We start from the raw sequence: 14817 nt of genomic DNA on the forward strand, positions 1-14817 counted from the left end.
AAAATTGACAGAATTCGGAAAATGATAAACACTGCAGAATCGATGGCGCCCCCTGCTGTTGAACTGAGGTATCGCGTCCTCGCAGCATTACTCTATAGAGTCCTCCCGCTAGCCGGCTAATTTCCATTCTGTGTTTTTCACATTTCTCACCAATGTTTTATTTATTTTTCTAACTACACCTATGACAGTTTCCGCATTCGGGAGAGGGCGGTAAGAGCAGATGTTCCTAAATTACCTTTTATTTTTATTTTGCCAAATCAAAACTGACTTGGTAAAAAAATAATTTTCTATTTCTTAAAAAGTTTTGCAGCAGCATTTAAAAAAATTAAACTTTTTAATTTTTTTATTTTATTTTTTTCTAAGACGCGTCTGTGGTTGAAGCGGCAGCTGAGATGGTGGAAACTCCCCTCCGCCAGGACGGCCACCAGACACAGGAGTCCTTTTTCTCCTCGGCCGTCTTTTTCTTTTTTTTTTCCTTTTCCCGATGGCGCCTTAATGTGGCGGTTTCCATTCAGGGCCGCAACCCCTCACTTCCAGCTCTGAATCTCCCCCCGCCTCGACCCGTCGCTGGAGGTCAGGTCGAATCTAAAGTGGGCGTGGCCGTTGGGTCATGTGACCGTCGGCGTCTAATAGTCGGAAGCAGAAATAAAAAAAAACAGCGTCGTCACCGTCGGTTGTGGTGGGAAATTGCGAGTAAAGTCAGACGCTGAATCGTCTTGTTTTGTCTCTTCCGAACTCCCTCTCCTCCTACTCCTCCGTGCTCTCTCGCTCGCCCGGAGGCAGCTATTAATTGAAGGGCCGCTCGTTATAATTGGCTCTAATTCTTAATCACTCCGCCTTGTTAGAGAGCCGTCTGATTGTGATTAGCGCCCTTCGCTCCGCCGCTAATGAGACGGGCTGACCTTGGTAATCACCGCCACACATACAAACGCACAAGCTCCGCCCACCCACCACATATGGTGGGTGGGTGGCGGCAAAGCCGGCCGATCATCCAATGATCAGCGAGGTGAAGTCGCTGGGACGACTTGACTTGATGAATTGACTTCCTCGACGTCCTGATTTGTTGTATTTCACTCATTTTAAATGTCAAGTTTGCATTTCTTTTTGTGCTCAACCCTGCAAAGCTTCCGACCATTTCCATTTTTGTTGTTTTTTTTTTTCTTCCTTCCCCTCGGGTGAAAACAAGACGACGCTCCACCGAGTAGAGACGTCGCTAAGTCTAAAGCTAAAGCAGCCGGCTGACACGCTAACGTTCCACCGTTTGTCGCTGACAAATAACAGTTTGTTAGAGTGTCACACGTCGCCCCCCCCCCCGGGGGAATTAATTGCGGCTGAATTGTGGGTTGCGCATGTTATGCAGTGTCAAGATGACGGCTGTACAAAGCCAAAAAAAGAAGAAAGGAAAAGAAAAGAAGTTGCTAGCAGCAGCGGCGGCATCGCTAGCAACTTGTTTGAGCTTCGCTGCTTCTCTCTCTTCGACACCAGCAAGAGGCCATTTACACCTGCACGCTGACCAGTTAGCCCCCCCCCCCCCCCAACCCTCGTAACCTCCGTCTCCTCCATCTGGCTCTTCTTCCAGGCACTTCCTCTTCAAGACCGGCACAGGAACCACTCCGCTCTTCTCCACGGCCACGCCCGGCTACACCATGGCCACCGGCTCGGTCTACACTCCGCCCACCCGGCCGCTGCCGAGGAACACACTGTCCCGCTCCGCCTTCAAGTTCAAGAAGTCGTCAAAGTACTGCTCGTGGAGGTGAGATAATCCCATTAGCCGGTTAGTCGATTAGCTGTTGTTGTTGTTGTTGTTGTTGTAATTTTTTTTTTCTGATTGAAAAAAAAACTGGTCAGGAATTTTTAAGCAGGAACATCTGAAACAAGAGCAGAAATTCTAAGTAGAACACAGAAGAAAAGTAATTTCCAGGTTCATGTGTTCTGGGATTTATTCCCGCTAGCGCCATGAAATATTCCACTAGCCTGCTAGCTTGACGGCTCCCTCGGCGACGGACTTAAGATCCCGCCGCCCCACTTCAAACATTTTTCTCCCGCCCGAAACATTTGAGCCGAACCTCCTTCTCGAACCCCACGACCACATGAAGGAGCCTCGTCTCTCGGCGCCTGAAAAAAAGTATTTTCCGCCAGACGAGATCTCGACTATGTGTCGGATCTCTGCGTTCGCCAGCCAGGAGGTCACTTCCTCAGGTTCGACGCTGGAATCTGCCGAGGGGGGGGCATTTGCCATGTTTCCAACCTCAGGACCATATACCACACACACACACAGAGCACTGTATATGTGTGTGTGTGTGTGGGTGACAATGAAATCTGGACCCGGGTTCTTTTCATATATCTTCCCTTCTTCTTATCGTCTCCCTTCAATTTTAAGGAGCCAGCAGCCGTTTGGGAAGCCGAGCTGACTGGCTGCGATACTTTTTATTTTATTTTATTTTTATTTTTTGTTAATACTGTTTATCATAATCCCTTTCCTGCCCGCCGCAAAATATATTCACTTATCACAGCTCCTTCAGGCCACGCCCATAAGTTGCTCCAACTAGTCCGCCGGCCCAAAGACTGCAGTTGCATTTTTTTTTTTATGTTTTTTTACAATTTTTTTCATCTCTCGTTGCCATTTTTCTCGCCGTGCTAAAGACTCAGGATGAAAGTAAGAGAAGAAAATAATAAATAAAAAAAAATAAAAAAAATCACTGGTGCAGCCAAACGGCCGTCCAAACTGTTTGCTCCCATTATTTCTTATCTCCAAAAAAAAAGGAAAAAAAAATGCCCCGGGATAGAACGCCCGCTGCTGGACGTGCGCTTCCTCATCTCCTGTTTTTCCTCGAGCGCCGACATGTTTTTTTGTTTTTTGCTAGCGGCTTAAAGTTAGCGACTCGTGCCACCAGCTCTGGACTCGCGGCCTTCATCTGACGTCCAGCTTGAAATCAGATAGTAGCGTTATTTTGTTCTTGTTTTTGAGGCAGCGGCAGAGTTCCAGACCAATCCAAAATAAAGAAAAAAATTGTTTTCAAATCCGGTCGAGCGCCACAATGACCTGGAAGCAGGACGCTCTCTCCAACGTAAGGCTTCGAACCGGTTCCATCCGGCCATCCGGTTGGAGGAGAGCCGGCACTGTTTTCTCTCTCTCTCTCTCTCTCTCTCTCTCTCTCTCTCTCTCTCTCTCTCTCACTGTGTAGCCGTTAGCATCTGTCTGTGAGTACAGTGGGTGACAGTCTGACAGTCGTCCCAAACAGACACGTGACTTCAAAAAGCAGGAGGAGCTTCTGCAACGCTTGACCTCCGTTCGACCTCCCAGCGGAAACTAGAGGAACAAAAGCGACCATCTCTTCTTCTTCTTCTTCTTCTTCTTCTGTTTCTTCTGCCTGACTTTGGCAGCCAGACGTGACGTGACGGTCCAGGAGGCCTGAAAGACGACCGGAGACAACAAGGAAAAAACAAAAGCAAGAATCTGAGTCCTGACAGCTCATTGGCTCAGATGGCTCGGTGTCAGCGGACAGTTTGACTGAAAAAGTTTAAAGTTGCCGTAATCCGTGTCGGCGCTAACTACTTGCCAACAGTGTTGTTAACTTCAAAGAGTGACAGTTAACTTGAGTCAAAGGCTCCATTACTGCACTTCTGCACTTTGTAAAATGTCTCACATTGGAAGAAAAAAAAAAAACAATAAATCCGACAAACCGGGGGAGGGAAAAAAAACTTTTTCTGCCTGGAAGAGTCTGAGCAGTCGTTACCGGAGTCGTTGAGCGGCAACGGCAGCGGAGTGACTGAATGATTTCATAAGAATTTCCCCCCAAGTCAAAGTCAGAGAGCGTCGGCTCCACTTCATCACGCCCAGAGCATCAGAACTTTAACATTCATGGACTTTCACAAATCAGGTGTGACGCTGAAAATAGCCGATCACCACAATGTATCCAGGGATTTTGAAGGGTGTGTAAAAAATTAATTAATAAATTAATGAATTAATGGGGGAAAAATGAAAGGATAGAAACAAAGAGAAAAATGAGCGACACAATTTGAAGGTCCCCGGTGCAACAGACATCCCACAAATAGGCTTGAATTTTTGTCTGTGGAATTTCCTCATTATTATTATTATCATTCCCAGTTTCTATTTTGTTACTTTACTACCTATGAAAGTGTATGTGTGCATATTTTATTTTTGATTGAATACACGTTGATACATGCGTTTGTTTTGCTCTCAGGTGTACGGCTCTCAGCGCAGTCGGACTGTCCGTCCTGCTGTCCGTCCTGCTGTGTTACTGCATAGGTGAGATCATAGCACACGCGCACGCACACACACACACACACACACACACACACACACACACACACACACACACACACACTTGTCTGAAGGCATCCCTTGGCTCACTGTGACCGATCGCACATTCGTTTCTGCTTCCCCTGTTGTGTTTGTGGTTAATCCCGCTGTGTGTGTGTGTGTGTGTGTGTGTGTGTGTGTGTGTGTGTGTGTGTGTGTGTGTGTTGTCGTGGGTTTTTTTTTCTCTTCCTCCCACGGCGGTCAGAGCCCATCAGAAGCAGCAGAGGTTTTCCTGTCCTTATTCCACCTCTGTTTTTCCAGGACGAGCTGATTGGTTCCTCCTGAGGAAACGCTTGAACAAATTATTTTTAAAAATCACATACGACCTCGTCGACGGCGTTGGCGAAAGTCTGAGCTCGGAGCAAAAGAGGGTGGAACGATAGCTCAGCGCGTGTCACTCACGCTTCCTGCAGTTCTGCGGTCCCGCCAGAGGGGGCGCTGCCTGGTGGTTCGCGGTCGGGCGATGTTTCCCGACGAACCTGACAAAGCAGACTCCCTCCTCTTTAATCACTGGTGCAAAACATCCCATTAAAAAAATGCAATTCTATTGCGTCCGACTTCAAACACTGCAGTGTACATACAGATCCCTCATGAATAAATTAGACAGGTTTTCTTTTCTCTTTTTTTTTTCTTTTTACTTTTTTTTTTTTCCTCCCCGCACCGTTAATGTAAAATACGCTTTAGCATAAATCTGAGAGCATTTTGCTCGCTGAGGGTTTTAATGAGCTCCGGGGGCCAGAAGACACACATTGACATTAGCGCGGGAATTAATTCGCCATTCTCTCGCAGTGTTGATACATTTGAAAGGAAGCGTAACAGATGGTGGAAGTTTGTAAGAAAATGAAAAAGAAAAAAATGAATATCTGTGCTTAAAGCTCGGCAGCGAAGAGGTTTGGCCGTTTCCTGAGGGCAAGCTTCCACCGGCTACACGGTTCCGACTTTAGCTAGCTGGAGATTGTGAATCTGATGATTTATTAAATGTTAACGTTGATTCAGTCCATTGAGTTTCCACCACTTGTCCAGTTCGTCTAAATCAGCCTTTGGTTTTCTGTCTCCGGTTTGGATATTTTGGCTACGACGGTAGGTTAGCTTCAAATGTTCGTTACGCTCTGCAGTGCTATGCTATGCTATGCCATGCTATCATTGTTTTTGTCGCTGCAATGGCAAAAACAAGTGACAAAGAGAAAAGGTTGCTTTGCGACTTTATAGACGTTCCAACAGCTTCAGACGAGCAGCAGATGATTCCAATGTCCAGGATCGGCCCGAATCATTCAATCCCGTTCTGAGTGTTTATTTGAAGGATTTCTGCTGCGAGGAAACGGCAAAAGTCACGCAGACGTCTCCGCTGCCGCCGCGCACACGCATCGGAACGCAGCCCCGACTCACAACCAGCCAAACGTTTGGATGTTTTCGTCTCGAAAGCAGAAATAAATTAGCCTTAAAACTCCCAGGAGGCGTTGCGTTGGGGTCTGTTGGGGGAGACTTGGCCGTGAGGTTTTCTTCTTCTTCTTCTTCTTCTTCCCTTCTTCTCTGGTGCGCAGCACCTTTGAAAAATGTTGGAACACTTTTGCTCTGCGTTAAACTGTGCAGGAGAGCGACACATCTAAAACACAATAGGAAGCAAAGCCGCCAGAGAGACAGAGAAACTAGCGAAAGCTGGTTCTTCCTCTCTTTTTTTCTTTTTATTCCCTTCTTTTTCCTTTTTTTTCTTTCTTTCTTTCTTTTTCTCTCAAAGGCTGTGAATTCCCAGAATGAACAGAAGCAGTTGTGATTGGAGTCCAGGTGGTGGGCGGACCCACCAATCTGACGCCACATGCTAACACTTTGATTCGCGTGTGTTTGTGTGTTTATGTGCGACGCCTACAAACTTTTTTTTTCCCCGACTTGCTCTCTTCTCTTCTGCGCCTGGTTTGTTTTTTCACTGTGAAGCAGTCTGATCAGGAAGAACAGACTGTTGAAACGAGCGCTTTCGACCTCAACGATCTTATTCACGACGTTGTGTGATGTCGTCGGCACCGCGGCAATTTGTCGAGACAGGCAACACAAAAATTAGCTGCGCGTAAACAAATTCTAAAAATGTACACACTGAAAACTGCTAATCCGCCACTAGTGGAGCCAAAAGACTGCTGTGTTATTGTTTCATTGTAAAATATTATTATTGCTTTTCCGTCAAGCTGGACAGGAAGTCACTCAAAGAAACACGGGAGAATCCGGTCAATTTTCAAAATAAGAGCAATTTTCAAAGTTAAAAAAAATGCAATTGACAAATGCGAGCATATTTGTGTACGTTACATTGGTCAGTATCGAGAGAGATGAAACAAACGTACAAATACACACACACACACACACACGCACACAGGCAATGAAGAGGCACGCAAGTACTTAGCATTTCAGGATTTGAGTCGACCAAGATTTTGTTAGCGGCCCAGTTAGTGGCTCGCTCAGCGCCGCCAACGCTAACGCGACCGATGATCCGTTCCGACTCTCGGCCGAACGACACACCGCAAACTGATTCGCTTTGACTACACTGGGGCGGCTTGTCTCTCTTTCTTTTCTCTCTTTCTCCCCCTTTAAAAAAAAAAAAAATCCTCGTGAATTCCATCCGCGAAGCCGAGTCGGCGGCGGGAAAACCCGGGATCCTCTTCCGACTCTTCACCTGCAGTTCTCTCTCTCTCTCTCTCTCTCTCTCCCTCTCTCTCTCTCTCTCTCTCTCTCTCTCTCTCTCTGAGATTCTCTCACTTCCTAATAAGGCTCCTGAAGAGACCCAGTCTTGTATGACGAGTGTGGCTATTAATCCTCTGCTATCACACACACACACACACACACACACACACACACACACACACACACACACGCACACACACACGTAGCTCCCGTCGATTAGCCGGCACTCTCCCATGACCCTTTGCTCCTGTCCTCACCAGGAGGGTTTGTGGGTAACAGCACGACTCTAATTTAATGAGGCACTGAGTGTGTGTATGTGTGCGTGTGTGTGTGTGTGTGTGTGTGCGTGTGCGTGTGTGTGGTTCCTCGCTGAGCTGAATCACTAATTGGTTCTTGACTCCAGTCGCACCGTCAGGCTCCGCCCACATTTTTTTTTTGTTTCTTTTTCTGATCATTTTTTCTTTTCTTTTTTTTTTTCAAGTTCCCACTGCAGGAATTTTTTCACTTTGATCTCATCCAAAAACGTTGCCCGCCCCCCCCCACCCCCAACCCCCCCGAAGGCATTAAATATTGAAGACGTGATAAGAAGTCCTGCTCCGTCACCGCTGCGTTTGAACCTGCACTCGCTTGAGTCGCATCGTTTTCTCCCAACGTGCTGCTGCTCGTCTTCACGCAGCCTGCTGAGAAGCTCATCTGCATGTTCATGTTGCACTTTATTAACCAGAACTCCTCCTCCTCCTCTTCCTCCTTTTCCTCATCTTCACCCCCCCCCCCCCCGCCCCCCCTCCTCCGCAGCGATGCACCTCTTCGGCCTGAACTGGCAGCTCCAGGACAGCGGCGACTCTTACGGCTCCTTCGAGAACGGCGGCGGAGCTTCGTCGCGGGACACGACGCCCAACACCTTCATGGTGTCGACGGACAACAGTGAGTCCGACGCAGTGTCGCAGTGGAGACGGCACCGGCCCCAGACCATGACTGTAGATATCCAAGACAAAACAACGACCGTGCAGAACATGATGACCGGCATCTTTTTTTTTAATTCAAGTTTGCTTCTACATCAATGGAACAGCGACCTTTCTTTTCAGCAGCGTGATGTCTTTCAATGCTTTTATTTTCTAACATTTTGCTGCTTTGCCATCTATTTTAAACCATTAGAAAAAAAAAAAAACTTTGCCTCGTTAAATGAAAAAACAGATTGACGAGGAATAAGGGGGGCCGTGTGTCACTCTGGGTGTCACAAGCGGAGCCAAACGAGGCAGCAGCCGGATTCTTTTCATTTGTTTTCTTTTATTATTGTCATCGCTCATTGCAGTGTTGGCTCGGTCTCCACCAGTCTCGGTCGAAAACCTCCAGTCCGTTCCAGTCTGAGACCGAGACCCCTAGAAAGTGGTCCTGAGACCACGACCAATCTCCGCCACCGCTACACCAGCCTGACGTGTGCGAGTCTCGTCTCCACTTCACTTCCTGGTCTCCATTCTTCAAAAAAACGTTTTCATCCACTGGAAGTTTATTCCAGATTTGAAAAAACAAAAAAACAATGAAGACCGTCTTTTCTCTCCGGACGAAACAGTTTCCTGCTCGTCCATCTATTTCCTGTCACTGTTTCCTGTTTTTTGGGGGGGTTTTTTGCACTTTTTTTTTTTTTTTTTACAAGGCGCAACAACATCCTCCTTAAAAAATCCCCTAAACAAACATTTCCTCTCAGCGTCTCGGAGGCAGCCGGGATGTAAATCTGAAACGCCGCCAAAATTGACGGTCATGTAATTATTCAGCATTTTAATCTGTCAGACGCAGACTTTTTTTTTTTTTGAGAAGCTGCCACTTCCTGTTGCAAATGTTGTTCTTCTCAACGTCCTGGCAGGGGAAAAAAAACATCCTCAGCCTCAATTTGTTTTACTGCAACATAAACTCCTTGATTGTATTCACGATGAGGTCACAAAGGGGGCGGCCGCGTCATGTGACCCCCGAGAATAAGCAAGCGAGGCGACGCTGAGCATCTGCCGCCCGCCTTTTTTTTTCCTCCTTTTTTTTGCAACCGTCAAAATGAAAACCGAGGGGGAAAAAAAGCAAAGTGAGACGACGTTAATAAAGTTCTGGATTGGAAGTGAAGGAGGAGAGAATTAAAGTTTGACCCTCTTGACTCCCCCCCCCCCCCCCCCCCCCCCCCGCCGGCGCCGGCGAATCAGGGGCTCCTTGGAGGGATTAGACTCCTTCTCCGAAATAACACGGGATGATTTCTGGAAGAGGAGGCGGGACAAATCACTGGCCAGCTCGGCTCAAACATCCACATTTTGCAAAAATCAAGTTAACGCACACAATCAAAAGTCGTATTTATTAATTTATCCCACCTTTTCCCAGAATTTCCTGATGTCAGCCAATCACGAGTAACTAAATGCAGCTTTGGGAAAACTGAAAGAGGGAAAACACATTTCCTGAAGTTTTTCTCCCCTTCCCCAGTCATCCAACTTTCATGAAACTGCAAAATCAGCATCAAACTGGTTCATAAGTGGATTCAAATACGCATCAAGTATTTCTGTAGTACTTTCATGTGAAATGACACAAGGAGTTGCGTGACGAGCTTGTGTCAGCACGGATCTGTGTGTGTGTGCGTGCGCGCACGCGCGTCGGTCCTGGTGTAAATCCTGCGGCTCTCGGCTTCCAGATGTGACGACTTAAGCTGTTAAAGTGTAATAATAGTGTAATAGCTGGCCGAGGACGGGGGCCAATCAAATTAGCTGGCAGCCTTTGAACTGAACCAAATGATAAGTGTAGAAGTATTTTTTTTTTGTTTTTTTTCTAATCATTCACAAGACAAACTGGTGCAGGTTCAGTGAGCTGTGTGTGTGTGTGTGTGTGTGTGTGTGTGTCTGTGTGTGTGTGTGTGTGTGTGCGTGTGTGTGTGTGTTGCAGGCAAGATGTTCCTCCTGGAGAACAACACCATCGACACAGGCGAGGTGGACGTGGGCCGGCGAGCCGTCCAGGAAGTCCCGCCAGGTCGGCACCGAGTTTCACCTTTATTTTGAAAGCCAACGTCTGGTCGCAGCAAAAAAAAAAAACTGTTTTTTTTTTCCCATTGCGTTTCTTGCTTTTCTTGAAACAGAAGACGAACTTTATCAGCAGTAGTGTGTGCTAGCATGTGTTAGCAAGTGCTACAGATGCGTTAGCGCATGTCTGCATGAGCCGCTGACCGCCAAACGGCTCAGTCTGGGGGAGATTAGCCCCCCCTGAAAATAAAAAGAAATGAAGCAAAATACAAAATAAAATGTGTCATTTGAAAAGAAGTGTATCCAGCGTTGCCTCTTGGTTTCCTCTCAGGTGTGTTCTGGAGGTCTCAGCTCTACATCGACCAGCCGCAGTTCCTCAAATTCAACATCTCCGTCCAGAGAGACGCTCTGGTTGGAGTGTACGGCCGCAAAGGCCTGCCGCCCTCACACACACAGGTCCGTGTAACACACACACACACACACACACACACACACACACACACACACACACACAGGCAGACATAGAAAACGCCCCTAGAGCTTCACTTTTAATACCTTATGTCTGACAACGATGAAAATGTGGCCTGCGTTTTGTGTTTTTTCTTTTGGTTTGTTTGCTTTCCTTCCTCGTCCAGTACGACTTTGTGGAGTTGCTGGACGGCAGCCGCCTCATCTCCAAAGACAAGCGAGCGCTGGGCGGCGGGGACGAGGAGCCGTCGGGGGGCGGAGCCAGACACGCCCGCTCGGTCAACGTGCACGGGGCCGGTTTCATCCAGTACCTGGACACGGGCATCTGGCACATGGCCTTCTACAACGACGGCCGCAGCACCGAGCAGCTCTCCTACAACGCCATCATCATCGGTGAGTCTCACTCACACTGACTGCCAGTTGATCCCAGTAACTCCTCCCAGTGACTGACAGTGACTACCAGTTACTCCTCCCAGTGACTGCCAGTTGATCCCAGTAACTCCTCCCAGTGACTGCCAGTGACTACCAGTTACTCCTCCCAGTGACTGCCAGTTGATCCCAGTTACTCCTCCCACTGACTGCCAGTGACTACCAGTTACTCCTCCCAGTGACTGCCAGTTGATCCCAGTAACTCCTCCCAGTGACTGACAGTGACTACCAGTTACTCCTCCCAGTGACTGCCAGTTGATCCCAGTAACTCCTCCCAGTGACTGACAGTGACTACCAGTTACTCCTCCCAGTGACTGCCAGTTGATCCCAGTTACTCCTCCCAGTGACTGCCAGTGACTACCAGTTACTCCTCCCAGTGACTGCCAGTTGATCCCAGTTACTCCTCCCAGTGACTGCCAGTTGATCCCAGTTACTCCTCCCAGTGACTGCCAGTGACTACCAGTTACTCCTCCCACTGACTGCCAGTTGATCCCAGTAACTCCTCCCAGTGACTGACAGTGACTACCAGTTACTCCTCCCAGTGACTGCCAGTTGATCCCAGTTACTCCTCCCAGTGACTGCCAGTGACTACCAGTTACTCCTCCCACTGACTGCCAGTTGATCCCAGTTACTCCTCCCACTGACTGCCAGTTGATCCCAGTTACTCCTCCCAGTGACTGACAGTGGCTACCAGTTACTCCTCCCAGTGACTGCCAGTTGATCCCAGTTACTCCTCCCAGTGACTGACAGTGACTAACAGTTACTTCCAGTTACTCCAAGTGACTCCCAGTTTCTCCTCACATTTACTAACAGTTAATTCAATTTACTCTCAATTCATCCCAGTTAATCCCAGTGACTACCAGTTACTACCAGTTTCTCCTACCAGTTACAACCAGGTAATCCCAATGACTCCCAGTTAATGCCAATTACTACCAGTTAATGTAAGTTACTACCAAGTTGACTGGGTAGTAACTTGACTCCTCCCAGTTGATCCCAGTGAGTACCAGTGACTCCGGACCACTTACTCCCCCTAGTTTCTCTCAATTACTCCCAATATTATCCAGTTCCTTATAGTTTATACCAGTGACTCCCAGATAAATCCGGTGACTCCCAGTTTCTCCTAGTTAGTCCAATTTCCTCCCGCTTCCTCCCACTTACTCCAGGTTAACCCCAGTTCCTACCCATTACTACCAGTTGCCTCCAGTTCCTCCCAGTTATTTGCTAAATGGATCAGCAGCGCCTACTGGATTGTCAGGTCGCTTTAAATCAAGGGCGCTCCCCCTTTGTCTGGTCATGCCGCTGCTCTCTGGCGCCCCCTGGCTCCCAGGCTGAGCTCTCCCAGTCTGTTGAACCAGGATGAATTGCAGTCAGGTGGAAAATCTGACTCTTCAAGTCTGTGAGTCGTAAAAAAAAAAAAAAAGGAGAAAAAGAAGCAACAGCCAACAACATTGAAACTTGTCGTTTTTAAAGGCCCCAGTGTGCGAGATTTAGCAGCACCTAGTGGTCAGACGGCGTACTGCAACATCTCCTGATCCAGTCTGCAGGTCCCTCAGACCTCCTGCTGCTCAGAGACCTCCAGGGTTTGAATTAATGAGTAATGAGAGTGACAGTGACATGTTTCTATTTGTTTTTATTTTTTGACGGTATAAATTCGAAGACTTGCCGAAGGTTTTTCCTCTTTTGGTTTTTGTTTTTATTTTCCGTTGCTCTGAACGCCGGGACAAACTGCCGGTGTGTCGCTTTAAATCTCGTTGTTTTTCCATTTCCATTTCCATATAATCACGTGAAATGTTCTCGCCTCCCCTCCTCCCCCGCCCCCTCCCCCTTCCGATCCGACCAATCAGAGTCCATCATGGAGTGTCCTCAGAATTGTCATGGAAACGGAGATTGCCTCTCAGGAATATGCGACTGTTTCCCAGGTTTTCTGGGGCCGGACTGCTCTCGAGGTACAATCACACGCACACACACACACACACACACACACACACACACACGCACACACACACACACACACACACAGCGCTGGCTGCCCTGCAGAGGCAGTAAATGCCGGCTGATTGTTATCTGGTCGCAGCTCCGCTCTCTCTCTCTCTCTCTCTCTCTCTCTCTCTCCCTCTCTCTCTCTCTCCATTGTTTCTCAGACCTTGTTGTTTTTACTCTCTTTCTTATTTTGGTCCTTTCTTTCTCACAACACTGTTGTCGTGGCTTCTACGTGCGGTACCCAATTAACGCAGCTGCGGCGGCTCTGGCAACCTCCTCTTGGGAACAGTGGCCAAATAAAACAACCAGAGAAGCGAAAGATGAGAGCGTGACCGCTCATATTGATCGGCAGGAGAAAAAGAAAACACCGGATTGTTGTTGCGTTGTCGCGTTGTTGCGTTGTGTCTCTCGTTGTTTTGAGCCGGCGTAGCGTAAGACGGGGAGCCGGCGTAGCGTAAGACGGGGAGCCGCCGTAGCGTAAGACGGGGAGCCGCCGACCTTTTCGGCGGCTCCCCGTCGTCTCTCTTAGCCCGCGATTTGTGGCGACGTCTCTAAAAAGGAAATATCAGCGGCATGAAAGAGGGAAAGAAAGAAAAAGCGGGCTTTTCATCAGGGTTGCCAGGTTCTTGGTTTGACCCCCTTTTTTACCAGCAGCGGAACGTTTGGAAGATTCAGGGTTCAATTGGGGTTTATTGTTGTTTTTGAGTCCGTGTGGCAGCTGAGGTGTGTGTGTGTGTGTGTGTGTGTGTGTGTGTGTGTGTGTGTGTGTGTGTGTGTGTGTGTGTGTGTCGCCCAAATACTTCACAGCTGACCTGGACTTGGAGCCTCATTGTAACAGCAACACTCTGGATATACTATATATTTATTAGGGCTGTGAGTCGATTAAAAATTTTAATCGCGATTAATCACATTTAATCACATTAGTGGTATCAGTCTGGCCAGTTCCACTCTGACCTCTGACCCCTGACCCTGGAGGCTTCAGCGGGTTTTCTCGCTTCCATCCCGTGATCGACACAAGTCACCTGATATTTGTGTGTTCCTGGGGGGCGGGGGGGTTTCTCTCCTCTCATTGTGTCGTATTGTGTTGCATTGTTGTCTTATCTTGTCTTGTCTTGTGTCGTGCTGTCTGGCAGCCGCCTGCCCGGTGCTGTGCAGCGGGAACGGCCAGTACTCGCGGGGCCGCTGCCAGTGCTACAGCGGCTGGAAGGGCACGGAGTGCGACGTGCCGGCCAACCAGTGCGTGGACATCCACTGCGGAGGCCACGGCATCTGCATCATGGGGGCCTGCATCTGCAACACCGGCTACAGGGGCGACAACTGCGAGGAGGGTGAGTCGCAGCGCGAGTCGGAATAAAACCTTCAATAAAGTTATTTGGAAAAGATATTCGTATATATATAATACGTATGAAAAATAAAGTTTGATTGCGTTTGATTGGGATTGTTTGATTTTGTATATATCATATATTATGTATATAACCTTGCTCCAACCAAAGTTAGTGCCTGATTTACTCAAGACTCTGTACCTCATATATTATGTATATGAACTTGCTGAGCCCAAACTTAGTGCCTGATTTACCAAAATCGAGAATATAGTTTTGCAAAACTTTAACACCTGCTTTTCAAAGGTGCAACTTAAACACATAACACATAATAATCCTAAAAAAATGTTTTAAAGCAATAAACAAGTTTTCGAACACACACACACGCACACTTTTTTTTTTTAAGGGTGTACGGAAACTTTTTTCCACCTTCTGTCAGTCAGAAGTCCAGGTGACGCTGATGACATCACTGGTCCCAGCATGCACTTGTGCAGGCCACTGACCTGTGATCTGTCTCTCCCTCTCTCCTTTCCTCTCTCTCTCTCTACCCCTCTGTCTCCATCCCTCTCTCCTTTCCTCTTCTCTCTCTTTCTCTCTTCCTCTCTCTCCTTCTCTCTCTCCCTCTCTCTCTCTCTCTCTACCCCTCTGT

General features: G+C 47.9%; 1 protein-coding gene across 1 annotated transcript in view; it reads left to right on the forward strand.

Annotated features, from left to right (window-relative positions):
• Window positions 1-14817, forward strand: part of LOC142882277 (teneurin-3-like) — a gene marked incomplete at its 3' end in the record, with an annotated part of 40688 nt that overhangs the window by 13168 nt on the left and 12703 nt on the right. Inside the window, exons 3-10 of the mRNA XM_076016941.1 lie at window positions 1580-1753; window positions 4206-4270; window positions 7784-7912; window positions 9899-9982; window positions 10304-10428; window positions 10608-10833; window positions 12714-12815; window positions 13983-14177. Of these exons, the coding sequence (XP_075873056.1) occupies window positions 1580-1753; window positions 4206-4270; window positions 7784-7912; window positions 9899-9982; window positions 10304-10428; window positions 10608-10833; window positions 12714-12815; window positions 13983-14177 (1100 nt within the window). The remainder of the gene's footprint in view (window positions 1-1579; window positions 1754-4205; window positions 4271-7783; window positions 7913-9898; window positions 9983-10303; window positions 10429-10607; window positions 10834-12713; window positions 12816-13982; window positions 14178-14817) is intronic.

Source organism: Nelusetta ayraudi, unplaced genomic scaffold (assembly GCF_046127955.1).
Source record: "Nelusetta ayraudi isolate G7.1 ecotype Tasmania unplaced genomic scaffold, CSIRO-AGI_Nayr_v1 ptg000245l, whole genome shotgun sequence".
NCBI classification, from domain to species: domain Eukaryota; kingdom Metazoa; phylum Chordata; class Actinopteri; order Tetraodontiformes; family Monacanthidae; genus Nelusetta; species Nelusetta ayraudi.